This window comes from Oryzias melastigma, linkage group LG22 (genome assembly GCF_002922805.2).
Source record: "Oryzias melastigma strain HK-1 linkage group LG22, ASM292280v2, whole genome shotgun sequence".
Lineage (NCBI taxonomy): Eukaryota > Metazoa > Chordata > Actinopteri > Beloniformes > Adrianichthyidae > Oryzias > Oryzias melastigma.
In genome coordinates, this window is record NC_050533.1 from 16232293 (window position 1) to 16253917 (window position 21625).

General features: G+C 39.0%; 1 protein-coding gene across 1 annotated transcript in view; it reads right to left on the reverse strand.

Moving 5' to 3' along the window:
• arid1b (AT rich interactive domain 1B (SWI1-like)) overlaps positions 1 to 21625 on the reverse strand; it is a gene marked incomplete in the record, with an annotated part of 225344 nt that overhangs the window by 129562 nt on the left and 74157 nt on the right. The window contains 1 exon segment of the mRNA XM_024269837.2: positions 14862 to 14963. Coding sequence (XP_024125605.1) covers positions 14862 to 14963 — 102 coding nt within the window.

Consider the following 21625-nt stretch of genomic DNA (forward strand, 5'->3'; position numbering starts at 1 on the left):
GTGTATGAAATATGGAATATCTAGTTAAATCTAGCAAGCTAGGCTAATTCATTCATTTTGTTATTGGATATCCATTAATTTTACATGTGGAATTTAAATCTAAAATTATAAGTAATGATAAAACCGTCTGACTCGGCACTTCTATGAATCTCTAAAAACTGTTTTAGGCAAAAATAAAAAGTACATTCTTTTCCCCACCATGCAGCAAAAAGACAAACTTAGCAAGCAGCAAGTTAAGATGCTGAAATATCATAAAAGTTGGATAATAAAATGCATGAACACCCAGCAAAAAGGAAACTTCTTTGTGTTTGTGCTACAGGATTACATGGATTTGTGAACAGCAGTGTGGCACTTCAAATCAAATCAAATCAAACTTTATTTATATGGCACTTTTCATATTACCATAACAAAAATTGATTTACACCAAAACACAACAAGTAAGATGCTGTAAAAAACAAGCACAACAATATAAAAATACAGCCTCCTTCCTCCTAATCATTTGTTGACATAAAATAGTTTTAATAAAAGTGGTTAAAATCTTGAAGAATTTCCATTTCCGGCTAATGATTTTCATCCCTTTTGGAAAAAGTTAGTTGGTGGAAACACTAATAGTTTTCCACCAAACACAACAATTCGGTTCCATCTTCCTCTGACGATAGAAGCTTAGCGAGCCAGTTGCAGCATCATACACAGATCTGCCAACTTGGGCTGCTTAGAGCATTTGTATCAGGAATCTGGATGAAGAAGTGGCTTTTTTTAAAGTCCTTTCACTCGTCCAGAAATGAGGGAGTTTAAATCTGTGTAACATAATATAGTTTAGTAGAAAGTGCGTTTAAAAATTCTTCTTCTTTTATTTTAACTTAGAATGTATCATTATATTTTAAAAGCTAACATAAAAAACAATTATTTCCAAAACTGTCATACTTAAATGTGAACATTTATGTTATTTTATTGTTTCCACTCATCCAAAAAAGTATAAGTATGATGAGTTTGGACAGGATGATAAAAGGGATGCTAAAGACTAATATTATAATGTTAAGCGCCAAATTTGAAGCAAAACTCAGAGGAAAATTATCTATTTAGCAACTTTTGAAGGAAGTCTCATAACTTTCCTGTGAAAAAAGGGCAAAAATCTGATTTTTTTTTTGTGAGAAAACAGAAGAATGGACTTGTTACGTAGTCAAAAATGTTGGCAATTAAAATGTGTGAAGTCCTTAGGGAAGCAGTAATTAAAATTTAATAAGAATCATTTATTAAAAAAAACCTAGAACTTCCTCAGAACACTCCAATACAGATGCACAAATTAGAGCTCATAAAAAATCCATTAAAACAGGATGTTTTCTCTAAAGAGCAGCGATATTGCTTCTTTATTTTCAGTCTGGAACACTCATCTAGAAAGGGAGGTTTGGTCTGAGAAAAAGCAAAAAAAAAAAAAAAAAAAAGAACACACTCAGTGTTGGCAGCGGGAACGTTGATGCTTCTCGGAGGTCAACAAAATGTGCAGAGAATCAAGTCACACACTCTGAGGGAGACGGAGGATTTGTTAAATCGTTCGGCCAACCCTGGCAGATGGTCATTTTTTTTTTTCTAAAAGAGCAGTGTGACTGGTAAAGTGAGCCATGAGTGACCCTAACGGTGTTTGTCTTTGTGTGTGTGCGTATGCTTGTATGATAGTGTTGCGAAAACAAATGTTACTCTGCTGCAGCCCTCTGCCAGGCCTCAACAGTAGTGGGCTGGAGGAACAGCAAACAGAGGAAGTGAAAAAGAGCAACGGGCATCACTCAGAGACCCACTCCGACCACCATTTCATCTATTTCAAACATGTTCCCAGAGGTTTCTTAATTGTGATTACCCCATTTCTGGCAAACATAAAAAATCTGTTATTTTCTAGGACATCGCTTCAACAAAGCTGCAGTAGTTCATTAGAAATTTGCCTCTGAGTGAGCCTTCCCCCATTTCCCATCATACATCTGTTTACACACTCACTATGGCTTTTAGCCCTTTACAACCCGACCCTAACATTACTAGTTAGAAAAAAAAATGACGAGCAATATCAGAGCTATCCAGCATAAAAAACACAGACGTACATGGATCTAGTCGTCTACAAGTGATAGCAGGTCGCTCAATAAATACAGTATTTTTCAGACAATAATAAGCTTTAAATGGCATAAAAAAAGAATTTAATTTAGCATAAACTATGCTCACACAGGGCACGTTCAAGAACGCACGTTCACACTGGAAAAGCAGGGAGGGGCTTTTAGCCATATAAAGCATTTTTTTTAATGGTTTATGTCATAAAAACGTTTATTTTCCTTATGTACAGAGACTCACGGGACACCCAGTACATATACATAATTAAATTCCCCTTGAATTGCAAGGGACGCAATACCAAATATGAGTCCCTGATTGGTTAAATGATTGAACTTTTAACATGTGTTCAGTGGTTGCTTGCATGTAGAGCCCGAAACGGTAGTTTCACATATAAGTCGCACCCTTGACCAAACTATGCAAAAAACTATGACTTGTACTCCAAAATAAAAAATACAGAACGATCTTATTTCAAACAACATTTTTTTTTCATCTGCTTCTGATTGACAACAATTTGAATAAACTCAGAAATGTTCTTTATATAAGTTCTCTGTTATTAGAAAAGTGCCACAAAAACACAACTTTCATTGGAGTGGGTCATTAAGAGACGACTTCATCTTCAGTTTCCTCTTCCTTCACCAAAAAGCATAACTTTTTAAAGCTCATCCCTGAGCTCTTTCACGGCTTTTACGAGTGTTTATTCCACTTTTCGCCTGTTTTCCATCCATTAACATAGTCAACTCGTCCAAGCAAAGATGGACCACACACATCCTCGTACACGCACACACAGCAGCTAAAAGCCACACCTTGGATATCCGACACACACTGCTGGGACCGACACTTTGAAACATAAGCAATTAACACACAGTTGAACCGGCCTTGACATGAGCCGAGAGATCAATTACATACACACAGAGCAAAAGATCACACACACATACGCACACACAAGGGTGCAGGCAAATATCAAACTCTTTGGCAAGCGCACACACACAGGCAAAAACACACACACACACAGTCTGGCGGGCGTCCAGACAGAGTCTTGTTGCTTGTGTCTATAAAGCCCTGAGCACCATATCGACAACTGTAATAACTGTAGCTGACAGGAGAGAGAGCAGATTACAGGAGCAATCATAGGCCCACACAAACACAATCCCGTCCAAAAAAATAAAAGCTTGTTTTTTTCCTTTACTGCAGCAGAAACACACATCTGAGTCTGAGCTGTAGGTTTAAACAGAAATAATCCCAATATCAAACTGAAAACAAAAAGGTCAAATGATGGAGAAACATTAGACACGAAAACAGCTTTTACTGTATTTTAGCTTAAAGGGTAACACAACCAGATAGTTAGAGGCTGACTGCACTCTCAGCCCAGATTTAAAAAATGCAAAAAAGGGGCTGGATGAGCGGGGAGATGGGGTTTTGATTGACGGTGAGGTTAGCATGAGGTAACAAAACATCGTCAATATGGAGAGTGGTACCTCCAGAACTTTCTGTGGAGGTTGAAGATTTTTCTCCTGCACCTGAGGCAGACACTCACGGTTAAGACTAAAGGGGACCCGCGTGTGAGTGGTAAAATGATGCTGGCATCATAGCTAATAAAGGTTAACGTATTAAGCTAACAATCCCGAGTGAAACACTCATCGCAAGTCCATCACCAGGACGGGGTTAGCTGGATACAATACCAATTGCACTATATCACTGTTGCCTAGCTTCCAAGTCAACTGGAAGGTTGTGCAAGCTAGTAGATTTCTGACAACCAAAGACAAAACATCTATGAGCCATGCTAAAGCTAGCTTGATAACGACAGATGTGGGACTCACACCAGTTGACCAATCACAAAATCCAACTGTAATACCTCTTTTCAACCAGTAGGGCGGCAGCACACAGACGATTTTACGCTATAATTTTCAAGAATCAAATAACTTTATTTTAAAGCCCCATTTATAGAGGTCAACAGCTGATTTAGTGTTTGGTACCCTTTAAAGTAATGACCAAAAACTGCAAATATGGGGGATTTTTGTCATATTACAAAAAGTTCTGCAAAGAAGCCCTCCAGATGTAGCCGGAGAGAAACAAGTCAGATTAGGATTTATTGGGGCTGTGTTATACATGAATGGATGATGTTAAAAAAAAAATAAAAAAAATGTGTTTTGGATGTTTTTAACATGTTCTTGTGGCATTTTTGTGATGATGGAGGAATAATATTGTTAAAATTAGGTTTATTTTGCATTTCTGAGTATCTCTTTATTCAAATTGTTGTTGCAGTTTAAAACAATTGTATTTATGATGTAGAAAATACAATGGGCGGGGCCACATTTAAGCAGTGGGGAGGTTCCTTGTGTTAACAGTCCCACCCACAACTTAGGAGTTGAATTTTAAATGAGCTCCTGCCACTCTGGAGAAACTATGTCCTAGATTGTATCATATTTTTTGGAGTATAAGTCGTGTTTTGTTGCATACTTTGATAAAACGTATACTCACTTATATGAGCATAATCATAATAAAAAGACCACTGGGAAGAATTTTAAAATAGATCAAAATATCATCGGATAATAGGGTGAGGAATTTTAGGGACATTTTTGAGACAAAAAGCTGTTAAAATCTAAGGATATATGTTCTCACTTATCCCCAGAATTACCTTGCTCCGGCGCTCTTTTCCACCCACTTGGATTTCTGCATCGTTTGCACCCTTCTTAAATCTTGCCCTTCTCCCTGCACCTCATCCTTTCTCCCTCCATAGTCCCCCAACCAAGGAGAAGCAATTTGCAGCAGCAATCCGTCGCTAATTCTCGCTCAGCGTTCATGAAAAATGTATAGCAGGCTGACTGTAGGGAGATGCAGATTGGTGCCGGGGCCCACAGCGAGAGCCTAGCTTTGCATTAATGGAACATTACTTTCATCCTCTTCCTCCCTCTATCCTTCTTCCACAGATACATCTGCTCCTCCCATTTTTCTTTTTTTTTGTAATACATCCCAGCCATCATTTTTTTATTTCTGTATCTATCAATCAATCTTTCTGTCTAGGTGTTTTTTTGTGGAAAACAAAAGCCATCCGTACTGCAGACTGCATTAGCGGCTTAAACAGACCCAACACTTTTATCTGCAATCAGATAAGACACTCTGCATGTGCCTGAGTGTGTGTTTTTTTTGTGTGCGTATTTGCCTGTGAGCGGTGTGCAGCCAGCTAAACCTTCTCAAAGATAATAAGAGGAAAAACTTTATCTTAATCTATAAAAGGCACAACACGAAGCCTGAATCCAGCTGTGAAAAGGGATGTGTGTGCGCTCCTCCTGGTGTGTGTCAGTGTGTGCGCGTGCGGATGTGTTTAAAGATATTTTATGAGAGTAGATTAATAACACCACTGTAATGCCATCAGGACTTGTCTCAGTGAGGATCATGCATAATAAACCTCCCAAGGAGTTTGCGCGCACACTCTTCCTGTCGCTATAGCAACCACTCGGATGCTCCAAAGCGAGGTGCAACTTCAACCTCCCAGCAGCCAGAGGGAGCCACGGGGATGACAGACCGCTCCTCCTACAGCGAATCATTCCTCCCTCCATCCCTCTGCTGTCTCGCACCTCCCCGCTCCCCCAGGCTGCTTGCTGAGAGTCCAGACATTCGGGAACAGACATAAAAATAAACTGGAACGACTGAGACTTGGAAAAGCAGGGGGTGAAGTGTAAAGAGGGGCTGCTCCCAAGCACGAGTGGATGGATTCTTGTCTTTTAGTTGTCCTTTTTTGCAATTACAGAGATGAGTTATAACTTAAAGATGGGGAGAAAATAAAAAATCTGCACTTTAAAAAGGCAGAAATCTTTCAGAATCAAATCATTTTTTGGACAGAAAAATTATTTTTAATGTGGACACTACAAATATAATAATTAAACGTCTCCAATTATCAGCTTCAGTGGTTCAGTAATCCTCTAAAATATTAAAGCTGGTTCATAAAATGCATATTTACCAGCCTGTGTATTTCCTGAAATTAATCTGGTATAAAAATCATTAAGCAAAGAAAGGCGAGATTTTCTGCTAACAGAAAAAAAAGCTTTAATATTTACAGTCAAACTAAAAAAAATCAGCAGTGTAATGTATTTTAACCCTTACTAGTCTGGGGTCTTTTTTAACACTTTTTTCAACTTTACTATGGACTCTATTGATTTATCATTAAAACAATGCTTGAATAATAATCCTTCTTTTTAAAACACCCCCAGTTTTTTTCTATAGATATATTTTTGGTGATTTTACACAATAATTTCTCAATTAACCTGAAAATACTCACAAACTCATTTCTGAGTGGCAGTGGTGGAGCTAAAACATTTTATATGGGGGCGGGATGGGACAGAAGACTTTGGAAGGGTGGTAAAAGAGAACAGCAGAGAGGAAAAATCAAAAATACAAGTAGAAAAACAAATTCGAAGGGCTCAAAATTGAATTAAAAATATTGCTTTTATTATTTTTGTAATGCTTGAACTTGGTTTTAAGGATTTCTTGATCTTTTTCTATAATGGTTCTAATATTGACTCATTTTTTTTTGATTGGGGATACATTTTCTCTTTTTTTTCTCTTTTTGCTGCAAAAATCACAAAAAACTTTCATCAATGTTATGTTTTATAACAAATGATCAAGTATAGTCCCAAAATAAAAATGTAAAAATCCAAAAACAATGCAAAAACTGGTAAAAAAAAAATATGTAAAAAATGACTAAATAAATCATATAATCAGTCACAATTATTTGTCAGAACTCTTATATTAGATTTGAACCAACAATGTTAGGCTAAAAACTAGATGAAAGAGGGTTTATTATATTTTTGATGTTTTTAACCATTTTTGCCTTTATTTTTACCTTTTTTTTATTGTAAGACAACCTTCTAGAAAGGTATTGATAACAAATATGTTATTATTATGCGCTAACATACTTTGGAAGGGTGGTAAATGAAAACAGCATAGTGGAAGGCCTTCACAAATGAAAGGATCAAAATCAGTTTTATTTTTGATGAGTTATTATTATTGAGGCAACATTGTGGATTTTGGCGGAGGTCAGGGTGCCGACGGCCTCGATTGGCGAGCGTACACAACACACGGGGCAGCAAATCATTGGATTTCATATAAAAACATTGATTTTGTTATTTTAGCAATGCTTAAAGAAACTTGTATTGATGGTTTCCTTATATTTGTCAATAATGAGACTAATATTGACTCAATCAAATTGACTTTTTAGGGGGAGGCTGTAGCTCCGCCCCTGTTATTATTCAAAATGAAACAGCTTGTCATAAATCTCGATACCCCACAGTTTGTTTTGTGTCTCAGAATAAAAAAAAATAAAATAAAAACTACTTTTTTCACAGCAAACACACACAGAGCCACACATTTGGCCTCACACAGACACCCTCCTCTTCTTCAACTCTCCTAAGGAAGTGTTTTGCTGGAATCAAAAAGCAAAGAACTTCTCTGTCCTGAATTGTCCTCAATTTGAACCGGTCCTCCAGATCTATTAGGAGAAATAAGCTTTGACAAAAGACACGAGTCAGGGGAGGAGAACTGACTGGCAAGGGATTTGAAAAGGATGCAGAGGGGGAACATTTCTCTCCTTGTAGGGTCAGTCTATGCTTACTTTCCTCCTTATCTGCCCCTCGCGTCTCTCCTCCTCTGTAGGAGAGCTTGGTGGAGAGGCGCCAGTGGAGCAAGATGGCTGTTTTCTTAACCAAGTTCATCCCTCTCCATTTCCCTCACAGTCTCGTCATATAGCTCTGACACATGGGGAATATGTGCGATCATGAAGTAGGTGTGTGTGTGAGGGGAGCAGTACTGGGGGAGAGTGTGGACATGAATACACAGATTTAGCGTCTGCCCTTTTGAGCCGCTGTGCAGGGCTGAAGTCAGCAAGCCTGTCAAGGGTGGCTGGGCTTTACCAGAGCCTCCTGCTTCTCCCGACACCACTGTGGCTCAGCCTTGTGTTACCGCTAACAACAGCCGTCGCACACAATGCCAGGAGAAATACTGCAGAAATCTTGTAGGTAAACAAAAATACAACTTTTTTCTAGGAGATAATCTCATTTTGCAGCTGCTGCAAAGCACACGATATGCTAAGTGACAAATAGCAGTTCAAATGTCGGATAATTTACAAGTTTGGAGTCAAAATGCGCACTTAATGATGATATAAATCACACAATATTGGTTTAACTAAAAAGTTTTTTAAATGGCATTCTTCCCTTAGGAAAAAAATAATAAAATCTGCAATGAAACGTTATTTAAAGCAATTTCATTTATTATTTTCTGACAAAAAAAGGTTATAGTTAGTGTTTAATAAAATCATGAAAATGTTATCATGAAAGTTCCCCCTTTGTTCATTTGAATAGTCGATAAAGAACTTTTTTTTAACAAAACAACATTTTTGGGGGCCATAATGCTCACTTAATATAATTTTTTCCCCATAATATAAACCACAAATTGTTGTTTTAATTAAACAGTTTTTTAAAAGTCATTCTTACCTTAGAAAAATAACTCAAATCTGTGAAATAACTTTATTTAAAACACTTTTAGGCAATATTTTCAGGTAAAAACGGTTACAGTTAGAGGTTAATAACAGAATTTTATTTTTTATCATAAAAGTTCCACCCTTGTTCAACTAATAGTCATCCAAAACCAATTTATTTTTAGGTGGAGATTTGAAAACTTTGAAAACACCACTGTGGCTCAGCATTGTGTTACTGATAACAACAACAAATCTTGCAGGGAAAAAAAAATATTTTTTATTTTCAATCTTATTTTGCAGCAGCTTCAATACAAATAACATGCTAAATGCATGATCATTTAAACAATGGAGTCAAAATATTCACTTTATATGTTGTTTTTGCCTCGATTTAGATCATAAATTGATATTTTGCCAAAAAGGTTTTCATAAAAACAATCAAAAAAGTCATCAAACTTTTCAAGTAACTTTATTGAAAAAAAAATTTACATTTTTCAATAAAATTCACTTAAAATCAACTCAGTAAGTCATAAAAAAAATGCTTTTAACTAAAAAAAATGTTTGTTTCTTATTTTTTGGGGGGAGTGGGATTGAAAAAAATAACCTTTATTTGATAAAATTGTGTAAATTCATGAATTAAATTATATTTTTGTGAACCTTACTTAACTTAATTTAGTATTTTAGTAGTGATACCCGGCCCTAAAAGTACATATTTAAAGTGAAAATTTACAGTTTTTAGTCACTAACAAAATAGCAAAGATATCTTATATTTTATTGAATTGTAATCAAATGAAACTTTATTTAAAATGCACTTTCACACTGATGTAACTCACTGGGCTTTCCATAATTCCAATTTAAAAAGCAAAGCAAAAACCTTCAGTTCTAAAACAAATACAACCCCACAACATAATAAAGCAGAAAATGATTCATAAATAAGATACAAGGTAGATTTTGTCGCTTCTTCCACATATCAATTATGGTTTTGCTGGCTGTAAGGAAACAAATGGAAAGCCCAGGGATAAACATGTGTTCCCGCCTCTGGAGGATCAAAAAAAAAAAAAAAAAAGCCTTGCTTGTACATGAAACTGTGTGAGTGAGCTAAATGATTCATGAGAGGGAGCAGGCTGGGATAGAAGCAGGAAAAAAAAAAAAAAAAAAAAAATCGCCTGTCTGCATTTTAGATGAGGTCCTCTGACATGCTGTGTCATGATATCTGAGTCTGTGGTGAAAGAAAAGGTGGAAGAACAGATTATTTGATTTAAAAAGTCTTTTAGAAAAAAAATATATAAATAGAGAGTACCGAGTGAGTCACCCCCTGCTGATATTCTGCTAGTTTTATGGATGGCGTGAAACCTCGGCGTCTGCACATCAGCTGTCCTCTCTCAGAGCCACTATGGCGGCGGTGGCGGCGGTGGCAGGGAGCTGCTGTGGCCTTCAGTGCTGCTGTCTGTTCTAAGAATAGCCAGCACATACTGCAAACGCACGCTCCCTCAACACTCAAAAACACATAGACAAAATCCTTTCTACGCATACGCTTCCTTTTACAATTTATCCCCATTACATTTTTTTTTCCTTCCACTTTCTGTTCCTCTTCATCTTCCTCGTATTGCTTTACTCCCTTCTCCTCCTCCTCTTCCTTCTCCTCTCTAGCGAGCACTAATGTGGAGGCTGAATCTAACCATGCTGGATGACATTACTCTGCGCTGCCTGCTGTCCCTGTCTGGGGAACTTTAAAATAAAACCCGGCAGCGAGCCAGGCGGAGCCGGAATGAGAGCAGGCAGCCGGAGGAGCGTGCACGTGCAGGGGGGACGGAGCGCGCATCAAAGTGGGAGCAAACAGAGCTGTGTGTGTGTGGTTGCAGGGGAGGGGGATGTGGGGGGGTGGCGGCCTCTCCAGCTGTGCCCTGTCAATCATTCATGACCTCACATCAGGAAAAACAGAGGAGGTGGAAAGGCTGGAAGGAGGAGAAGGAGATTATGTTTCAGAGGTTTTCTCTTTCTTGTGTGTGTTTGATCCTGAATAAGTCAAGGAGGGACAAACGAGCACTCCAAGACCTGGAAGAGCTTTTTTTTCTGTGGGAAAGAGTAAAAGTGCGCGTGTGTGCACATGTACTTATCCGAAAAGCAGAATCCCCCAGCATGGATTCAACATCCCTCATCCTGAACAAGTGACAAAAAGATAACCGCGTTTCACTCCAGCGCTTCACGCCCTTCCTCTCTGTGCGTCCCCCCCCCGCCACTCCGTCTTTCCACATGGCTGGCCATCCTTCCCCATGTCCCAGAGGATGGGGAGGCTGCGCGGCAGCCTGGCAGGCTGTCAGGGGAAGGCAGGAGAGCAGGGTACATGTAGTCACTGGAACAGGTTGGCAGCGGGCTGAAGGAGAAGCCGGGTGAGGGCTTACAGAGGAGGCTGAGGGTGAAGCGGAGCGGCGAGAAACACTTTTTTTTCCCACAAAACCGCTGGCAGTAACGAGGGAGCGGACAGAGCCAATCACAACGCCAACAAAACACCAGGAGCCAGCGCGTTACCTTTCATTGACCTCCGATTGCACACAACCTCAAAAGAAACATTTTGAAAATGGCAGCACTCAACTTGGAAAAGTGCATCACAGTCTAAGCGGAAAACTCTGAAGCCAAACAAACGATCAAAAGGTTATGTTTGTCCTCTCTGAGAACGAGAAATGTGTCTCTTAAAAATCCCACGCTGATAGTCATCTAAATTATCCAAGAAGGTCTTTTAATTATATTTATGCCAATTTTTGACAAAATAATAAAAAAACTGTTGTCGGAAACTCAAATCGGAGTTGTTGGCGCGGAGTAAGCCTGCCCCCACTTCCCATCATCCCTTCAAAAACTCCATTTTCATTGGAGCCAGTCTTTACAGTTAAAGCAAAACTACAAACATCAAGTTTCCCTTCACATGACAAATTAAAAAATAGTATTTCCAGCCATAAAAGAGAAATCAATTACTTTTTTCTGCTCCATGATTATTTCCTTTTTGAAAAGCCACTTAATTCAACAACAGTTACAGGCTGAAAAAAGGGAACCAAACTGAAAAAGATAAAAAACCTTCCTGAATGAATGAGCTGTATTTCTGCAGCACTTTGCATCAACATTAGATCACCAAAGAGCTTTACAGTTTTAAAAACAAAGAAGGAAATCCCACAGTGCGCTGAAAAAGTAGCGACAACTGGATAAAAACAGCCGGTGCACAGTGGTGCAGCGGTTAACACTCTCACATCACGGCAAGAAGGCCGTGGTTTGAATCCCAGCTGGGATTTTTTTTGTGTGGAGTTTCTCCTTGTGGATTTGTGGGTTCTCTCCGAAGTCTAAAAACATGAATCATAAGTTAACTGATGAGTCTAATGATGTCTAATAATTGATGAGCTCAGCAGTAGCTCGATTGGCTACAGCGACACCGTGACTCCGAAAATGACAGAAGATATAGTATAAACATGACCATCAAGAATAAAATACAGACCAAAAACACGGAACTGAGCTGAATCTGTATTCTAAATCATTGGGTACAATCTAATCCCATTAAAAACACAGTAAAAAAAGCGGACTCTATTGTAAAAGAAAAAAACAGCGACGCCAGAAACACAAAACGCTGCGTCATCTGTGCAGAGACTTTGTTTACACCAAAAGGAAAAATGAAAGCAATTTGCGTGATGCTGAAAAGTGCTGATAACAACACATACATCTAACAATAATATGAAATAAAGGCCATCATTTGCTGCTAATACTTTGGCATTTAAGGGAGGAAAAGAAAGGCAGAGTATGGTGTAATATCACATGCTATTACCAGATAGGATGATAGCTGTCAGAAAATTAGGTTCAGACTGAGGAAAAACAATAAAATACAGAGAAAAGCAACAACCAATTCAGTGATTTAAAAATAAAAAAAAAATCAACTTAACCACAAATAGTATTTAAACAATTGTGCATGAAGCTGCTTACTGTACTGTAACATCATATGTTATTCCCACAGAAACAGGAAGTAACAAAAAATCAGTAAAAAATGACGAATTTAATGACTCACTTTCCCCGCAATTCAGTTCAAACCTCCATTTTTTTGGGTCATGGTTTGTTGTGGTTCAATATATGATTAGAATTTTACAAAAAAAGCAACAAAAATTAATAAATAGCTTTTTATATATATTTCTTTATGTTTACTTTGCTAATAAGCAAGTAACGACAACAACAAACATTTCACTTGGTTTACACTTAGCCTTACACTTAAAACAAATAATAAAATTGGCGGCCATTTTTAAAGATGGCATCCATACACTCAACATTTAAAAAGAATATATCTATATACTGTATATACTCACTCAACTTGGGCATTTTTTAAATCCATGCTGAATTTTGTGCTTAATAACTGGTTTCTCTATCGCCAGTAAAAATCAACATACCATGATAATAATTAGGGATGTAACGATTCATTTTAACAACTATTCCATTCATGTCAGCATTTGTTGTTGCTGATGTGATTCATAGTCCGTAATGGTTCATTTTAAACACTTCTATTTGATCCAATTTACTGAATTGATCCAGGACATCTTTAGATAAAAATTCAACCAGTGTGAATTCCAGATTTATTACAAGATAATCAAGTGTAAAACTAAATATGCGTACACACAAACAAACAAGTAAACAAAAATGAATTCATCTGTTAATCTGTTCACATTTTAGTTTTATAAAGTTATGCCCACTGTTTGAATAAAATGCACTAACCTACTGTAACTCAATCCAAACAGTATCTTCCAATATCGACAAATTCAGTTCATTTTATTTTGAATTTTTTTCGATTAACAACTTGCCTCAGACAGCTTGATCAGGTTGGACTGTAGGAATAGAAACTGATTAATTGACTAATCATTACACCTCAAATAATAATTAACTACTATTCATATTTTTTTTCAAATATTAATAACAGAAAGAGGTTGGAAAATGTGTATTTGTTGGAAGTTACTTGATAATTTCCCCTCAAAAAAAATTCCGCCCCATCACACAGCCTCCCAAAACAACAACATGACACTTCCCCGACCTGCTCTCCTTTGCCCCTGACAGAGAAAGAGACAGAGTGAGACAGAGAGGAGTAAAAAAAGATGACAGCCCCTTTAGATCTGACATCAAACGCTGGCAAGAGAGTGGGAAAGGCAGGAGAGGGGGGGCAGTAACATCTCTACTGTGACAACTTGCTGGAAGATCCTGGCGAACGCGGAGCAATTTCTTTCTCCTTCCCCCTTTCTATCTATCCATCTCTTTATCTGTGTCTCTCATCAAAACTTGCCGCCGATTAGGATCTTGGCGAGCCACGGGCTTTGAATGGGGATGTGAAAAACACACGGAGAAACCCAAGGGGTAAAACGCCAGGATTAAAAGGGGTGAGGGAACACGGGGAGGGGTGGATGGTGGAGCTGGTTCAAACAGATCGGCCCCCACGACGGCAGCGGCGGCGGCGGCTGCTCTTCTCGTCTTGTTCTCTCGCACGTTGATACATCAAGGCCGTTTCTCATTATAGCATATAGAGGGGAGAGAACTTTCATGGTGTTTCTTTGGAGGGAAAGGCGAGGGGACGGAGAGAGTGAAGAAAAAAGGAAGAAATGCAGATGACATAGCATGCTATGAATAAAAAAGGCAGGGAAGAGTGTGTAACTGCCTGTATGCACAGAAAAAAAGAGGAGGAATCAGGATCCCTTGATAAATGACAGATCAGGGTGACTGCTTTAAAGTGAAGAACATTCAAACTATTAAAGCAACCAGTTTAAAAAGCAGCAGAACATGAAAAAAACTGTTGCTTCAGTGGAGTTTGCACTCCTAATATAGCTTTTCTAGCAGTTCATTTCTCCACTCCTTGGGTTGCTCCGAATAATCTGACAAATTAGAGCAAAAACACCTCAAGCGCAGCCAAAATACTCAACCAAATTCCTAAAAGTGCTGAGGAGAGGAAACAGGAGTGGGAGGCATTTAGATGAACAAAAAAAAAAAAAAAAACATTTAGAGAAACCAAATCTCACACAACGGATCACCTTGTTCACATTTGTTCTCAATTCCTCCTCCAGCCAAGCTGCTCTTCGAAGAGACTGACCATAGAGTGGAAGCAATGTCTGCATCCATGCATATGCTTCTTTGTGCATGTGGGTGGATGAGAGATCCAATATGGTGGCGAACCACACGAAGACGCAACAATAAATAAATAAAGCTGTGAAAGTTGAGATTGCCATTGAGTGAGGATGCTGACTGTTTCCTGCTTAGAGGATTAGTTTGGTCGCAGCGGTCACCGCTGATGTTCACTTACAGGGAGGCTGGATGGGCGGATGTGGGCGACGCCGTCCTCATTGGGTTTCCCAGAATTCCCTGAAGCTGAGCCTCTAACGCTGTAGTTTTCTTGTTGGACCTCCTAAGATAAAAGACGTAGAGAAAAAAAAAACATTTTAGAAGATGGAGTTTGATGAGATCCTACTGTGGCTCCACATTTAGGAACGATTGTCAGACCTAAGAATAGGTCGAAGGTGGAGGATGTAAGTGTTTGATCCCTTGCTGGTTCAGTAGGTGTGCCCGCTTCATCTTAATTATAGGTTCATCAACAGTGAGAGATAGAAAATCAAGAAATCTACACCAATAAATGTATATACATGTATTTGAATTGAATTAAGGGAAATAAGTATTTGATCTCCCCTGCTGGAAATAGTACTTTGTGCCAAAACCCTTAAAAGGAGCCCAGAGGTCCGATGATTGTCGTAATTGATGAGCAAGTTTCTGATTATATATGGAGGAATTTTGCTCCCAACAACTTCTTTAAGATTTGATGGCTGGTGCTTAGCAACTCTGAGCTTCAGCTCCACCCAATTCTATAGAACTGAGGTACTGAGACTGGCTGGGTCACTCCATAACCTTGATATGCTTCTTCTTTGCTCTTTGCTTTGGGTCACATCCACGACCCATTTTAAGCCTCCCGGTCGGAGGGAGGAAAGTTTTCATTCAGGATATGACGATGCATGGCGTGAAGTAGACCTGTGCAGAAAAACGCCCCCAAATCATAATGCTTCCACCTCTGTACTTGACTGTGAGGATGGTGTTCTTGGATTCAAAGGCAGCATTTTCTTTTCCTCCAAACACAACCGGTAGAGTTGATTCCATAGAGCTGAATTTTGGTCTCATCTGACTACAGCTCCTTTTAAATAATGGATTGGATTTATCTGCAGTTTTCCAGATACTCAAAGCGTTTACAATGTATATCCATTATTCATTTATACTTGGTGACAGTAAACTACTGATGTAGCCACAGCTTCCCTGGGGCAGACAGACAGAGGCATGGCTGCCAGTAAGAGCCTATGGCGCCTGTGAGCATCACCGGGACATTCATACGCATTCACACATCAGTGGAGCCACAATGGAGACAAGGACACAACGACGGTTGGCTGGAGGAAGCAGGGATCGAACCGCCAATCCTTTGATCATTGGCCGACCTGCTCAACCACCTAAGCCAATGCAGCCCAATCTTCTAATCCAACACATGTTCATTCCCATCTCGTCATTTATGGACGTATAGCTCGGGTCACTTTTTGGCCCTCTCATGTGTCCCTAACTTGTAGTTTTTTGACGTGCTGGCTGTTCCCATTAAATCACAGGTCCCTCGGGACACAATACTGGACGCAGTAACGGACACAGAACCGGTACTGAGTTAGGGATAGGGTTAGGGTACTGAGACGCGACCGACCTGAGGGTTGGGGACCCCCCTGATTACTGTATGCTCTTTTTTCCTTTTTGTGGCTGGGACCGGTAAAGGTTCGTGGCCTGGAAGTTAAGGATTCCTGATTTAAGGGGAACAGTCACCACGCCAAAAAACAAAGAGTTGGGGACGCCCAAACCGTCAAAAAGTAACTTGGAGGGGGCCTGAACCATACATCTATATATTATGAGTTGAGAGTGAGAATGCATTGTCCAATTACTCTCTAAATCATAAAGGTGTTCATTGACAAAATTAAGGTGGTCCGGCACATTGGGGTCTAAAATATAACTTAGTGAATGTGGACACAGCTGCTTTGAAATCATCAACTAACTCTTGTTTTATTAGGGCTATTTCTGTTCTGTTCTCGTGATCATGGAAACCTCACCAGGTGGGATCTGGTTCAGACTCTCAGACCTAAACATTTTGGGACAATGTCCCCTGAGCCCCCAGCTTCTTGCTGGTGGTTTTGTAGTCCATTCAGGTCTACAATCTTTTCCTTTAAATCTACTGAAAGCTCTTTAGTCTTTCCCATGTTGGAGAGTTTGCAGCCTGTGACTGATTCTGTGGACAGGTGTCTTCTCTACAGGTGATTAGTTCAAACAGGTGTCTTCAATTCAGTCTAACTGGTCTGTGTAAACCAGAAATCTTAATGGTTACTGGCGGACTTATTTCCTTAATTGAAAAGCAAATAAATCCATATCCATTCTTTACTAGGAGACTATAAATCTACAAAACTATAGCAAATGATCAAATATGTATTTCCTCCACTGTAAGTTCCTACTGTGGTGGCCTCAAAGTCCACATGGTTAGAAGAAATGCTATGTTTAAGGAGACTAAATTAAAGGAAAAAGCACTGCTTATGGTTTTGTGAAGTACAAACGCTTCCAAATTGGGTGATTACGGCACTAACAAGTGTGACTTTGTGGATGAAATTCAAGAGAAGTGAATCAAGACGTTCAGTAGAAAGTGCTTTGGGTGACTTCAAAAGACTCGTGTTCCTACAAGCTGAGTTTATAGACAGGTTATAAAAAATAATTTTATGGTTCAGCTGTGAAATACCATCCCTCCAGGACATATTTGCAGCAGCTCTTTGATATACAAATTAGTGAATGTGAAAGTATACAAACACAAACAGGACGTTAACATATCTTCTCTCTCTCTCTCTCTTGTTTCTAGGATGACTTTGGGCTAAAATCGTGAAGCCACAACAAAATGAGTTATATCATCAAATAGGCCTCATCTCTGCAATGATAACAACATCCCCATAACCGAGCAGAGCAGATAAGAAAGAGGGTTTGGACGTGGAGCGTCTTGGGTTTACAGGGCTGTAATAGACTCCTCGATTTCCAGTTAGATCGAGTCACAATCAAAAAGAGGCACCAAGAAACGCACACACACAGAGTCTGAGAGCCGTCCAAACACATCAGCACACTGTAACCACTGATTCATTCCACCCAAATCTCAGTCTATCCACTGGCTAATCCTCCAAACATGCACACTCACATACAAACCCATGTAAAGGCGCACACTCGCTGCCATTGTTCAAGCTGAGTCATTTTCTTTCCCTCTGTAATCATAAGCCTATCTAGTGTAAACCAATTTTCTCCCCATTGTCAGAGGTGTTGCCCTCTCCGTCTCCCTCCTTCTGAATCTCGCCCTCCTTCCCTCTACCTCTTCTTTTCATTCAGCGCGAAGGTCGTTCCTCCATCATGTTAAGCGTCAACAGCACAATGGCAACTTGTTACAGAGCTCTGAGTGGGAGGATTAGTGATAACTGATCAGCGAGGGATCACACGCGAGTGCCGGCGCGACCAGACACAACACGCAGACGGCGGAGCGTGCGGTTGTCCTCCGCTTCGTACTTTCAAAAAATCCATTTCTCCCCACAGTTTGATTTCTTATCCTCTTTCTGATTATGTAGCAGGTGAGCAATATTCCTGTCAGCCAGGTGATATCATTTTATAGCTGGAGATAATCCCTCGCAGCAGGACACGTATCAAGTGAAAACTGAATTATTATGAACTGTGTAATCTTTCAAGCTTCCAGGCTATAAATCGTTTTGGAATTATCTGTCCTTTTGTAGATTCTTTAGAGTTCTACACTCACTTTTCACAATAAAAGCTCCTTTTACAACTCCACACAAATCTATGCTCTAAAAATGACAAAAACATGCTTTATATATAGTCACAATTAGCTAAATAAACTTAAATTATGTGAACATTTCCAGCAAAAAAAAAATCTTTCTGAAAAAACATTTTTTAGCTCTCCAAGTTTATGCAGATAAGAATCCTATTCAGACTTCTAATTTTGGAGTAAACATGCATGCACTATTAAAATACCAACTAGAACTAATACATGTATAGGTCTTATATGACAGCTAAAACAATTCACATAAAAATATGACTTTGTCTAAATAATTTCACTGCAAGTTGCTGCAAAATGTTTAGAAAAGGGATTTTTGGTGCAAAATGTAGCACTTTTTTCTTAACAATTAACCAACGTCTGAATAGTTTTCATTAACCTAAACAAATTGCTATCTGGATCCGATCTAAATCTAATTAATTTTTTACATAATTGTAATTGAATTGAAATAATAACAGTAAACCACTCTAATAACAACTTTGATTAAACATGTACATGTAAAATAGCCCGAGGACATTTGTATTGACAAGCTGGTTTTATTGCTGTGCGACTGCTTTGTGTGACTAAGTTGTAAATGTGTCGCAGTTGCAGCACTAATTTGTCTGAGGTCTTTTTCTTCCTTCTGTTAATGATAAAATGTTTTAGACAATTTAAAAAATGAAATTAATAGAAACATTTCATAATCCATTAGTAACTTGCTTAGGAATAAGTAATAACCTGCCACAATACATGTAACAATAATGTAATACACATGTAATAACAGGAAAGACTGCATAATCAAGAGTTGCCGCAGGTTCATCTTTTGGTCTGATTTCATAATGTTCCCAGTGGTCTTTTAATTATGCCCATTTTTTGGGGGATGCACAGAAATGAAAATTTGTAGCTGAAGTCGAATAATAATAAAGATGCTTGGCTGAATACCGAATAGTTATCAAACTGTCATCAAATGTGGATGCTGAGTTTTTCATAGTTTTTAAATATTGCATAAATAGCTAAAGAATACATTTGAAACATTTTTTTCAAGTAAAGCAAATACATATTTCATATCACAATATCAATTTGTCAACAACACTACTTCAGCTTCAGATAAACCCCCTCTTGATAATTTAGTTCCACATTCGGTCCAAATTGCAGTTCTTTCTGTCACTTGAAAATCCGTTGATTAACTGATTTTGTCTTCCATGTCAATATTAAATAAACTTGCTCCCACCGAAGGTCGGATGTGACTTTTTTTGGCAATATTTGACTGAATATATTCTGTGGCCGAATATTTGGTGCATCACTAATTTTTAGCCAAAATTGAAAAAAACTATGTTGTTTTTTGAGGACATAGAGTGGCAGCAATTCATCAGAAATTGGCCTTTGAGTAAGCCCACCCCCAACTCCCATCATCCATCTCTTTACATGCTCTACTGTAAGATTAAAAGGGAAAAAACAGAGATGTAACAGGGGTTCAATGAGAAACAAACAAGAAGTAGGAATGGGAGCGTTTGAAAATCACAAGTGAGAGAGCATCAGAGGCAAATGAAAGAGTGCTGCGAGTGCATCCTTTCATTTGAGTTTTTTTCCAGTCCATTGTCTCAAAATCCCATTTCCCAGTTAATTTAGAAGCCACTAAAATACACTCCACTCCATACCTTAAGCCTAAGGCCACAGCTAATCCTGTCTTTACACACACACATACTCAGCCAGCCGCGCTCATTCATCCTCCATGCTTTTGAAAAAAAAAAAAAAAAAGACATCATCTTGGCACAGTAGAAGCGCATGAAGGATATTGAAGGCAGGCGTTTGAAGTACATGAGGGAATGCAGGAATCAAACTGTGAGTTAAATGCTATTAGACAGCTGTGTGGAGAGGCAGTGTAATATTAGATTTGATTGAATAGATGACTGCTGAATGTGCTGTAATATATAGAGGCGGAAAAGCTTTATGCAGAACTTAATCAATATTGCAGCAGCACCTTGATCCCACAAACTCAGGAAGGGGGGGGAACAAAAAAAAACTGAAAATGTGTCGCTTTTGAAAAGCTTACCTGCGTTAAAAGTCATCCCGTTTTTAAGTTAACTGTAGTATTACGGTTTATGCCACAGGGGAAATTTTCTTTCCCATATAAAGAGCTGGAGTCCATTAACAGCCGAGGAAACAGTGGTAGCCCTAATAGTAATCATGGAAGAATCAATTTAACACTTTCTATTTTGGTGTTTCACACCTCATCAAGGAGGAGCGCGCTGGGCCTTCTGGGTTGGTTTCTTCCACACCTTCCATGTTCAAGCAGTGACTCCCATCAATCCTAATTTATTGTTTCATCGCTAAACAATAGAAGAAGCTTCCAACATTTTTTTTACCTTTTTTTTTTAAATCTTTTTAAGAAATCCTCTTCTTTGTGGGGTCACTACCATAGATCCTCATTAGTGTCCTGATAACTTTGCATCATTAGTCTTCATGCACCCGTATCCCCCTATTTTTTTTTTTAAATCCACCCCCAGTTCTCTCTCCAGCTCTGACTTCCATCCCTCTGCCCTCATCCCTCGCTTCCACAGCTCCTCTCCTGACTACTTAATGAATTAGTCATCCCTCCTTTTCCCCTCCACCTTGGCAGATGCACATCTCCACAAAATCTCATGCTAATGTCATTAATATTCATTAAAAATTAAGCTTAATTGCGTGTGTTAGAGACCTGCACACTAACCCGGCAGCGCACACACACACCCCATGGACACCGGAGCCTCCACCTTACAAGGACAGGGAGCCTCCGTCATCTGAAGCACAAATATGCAAATTTCCATGTTCTGAAGAGTGATAGTTTTTTTTTCTTTTTTTTGTGTGTGTGTAAATGGTTTGCTTTCTGCCAGTAATTCCTACTAAAAGCAGATATTTTTTTAATTTAGCTTTCATTTGGGGAAGCTGTCAAAACGGGAAATGCTGTTAAAAATATGACTGGTCTGAGTGGTCCCCCGAGGGAGGGAGGGAGGGAGGGGGGACATCCATATTCATCACCCGGCGTTGGACACACGTGACGGTTCAGACGTGCAGTTAGGCACATGCACCAATCAGGCTGACGGCATCATAATTAAAGCAACAATCAGGGTTTGAGGGAACGGCTTTGAAAAACAGGAAACTCTGATTTGGTTTTACACCTATTCCTTTAACCACCTCTCCAGCCTGTCCAAATGTACTAATATATCACT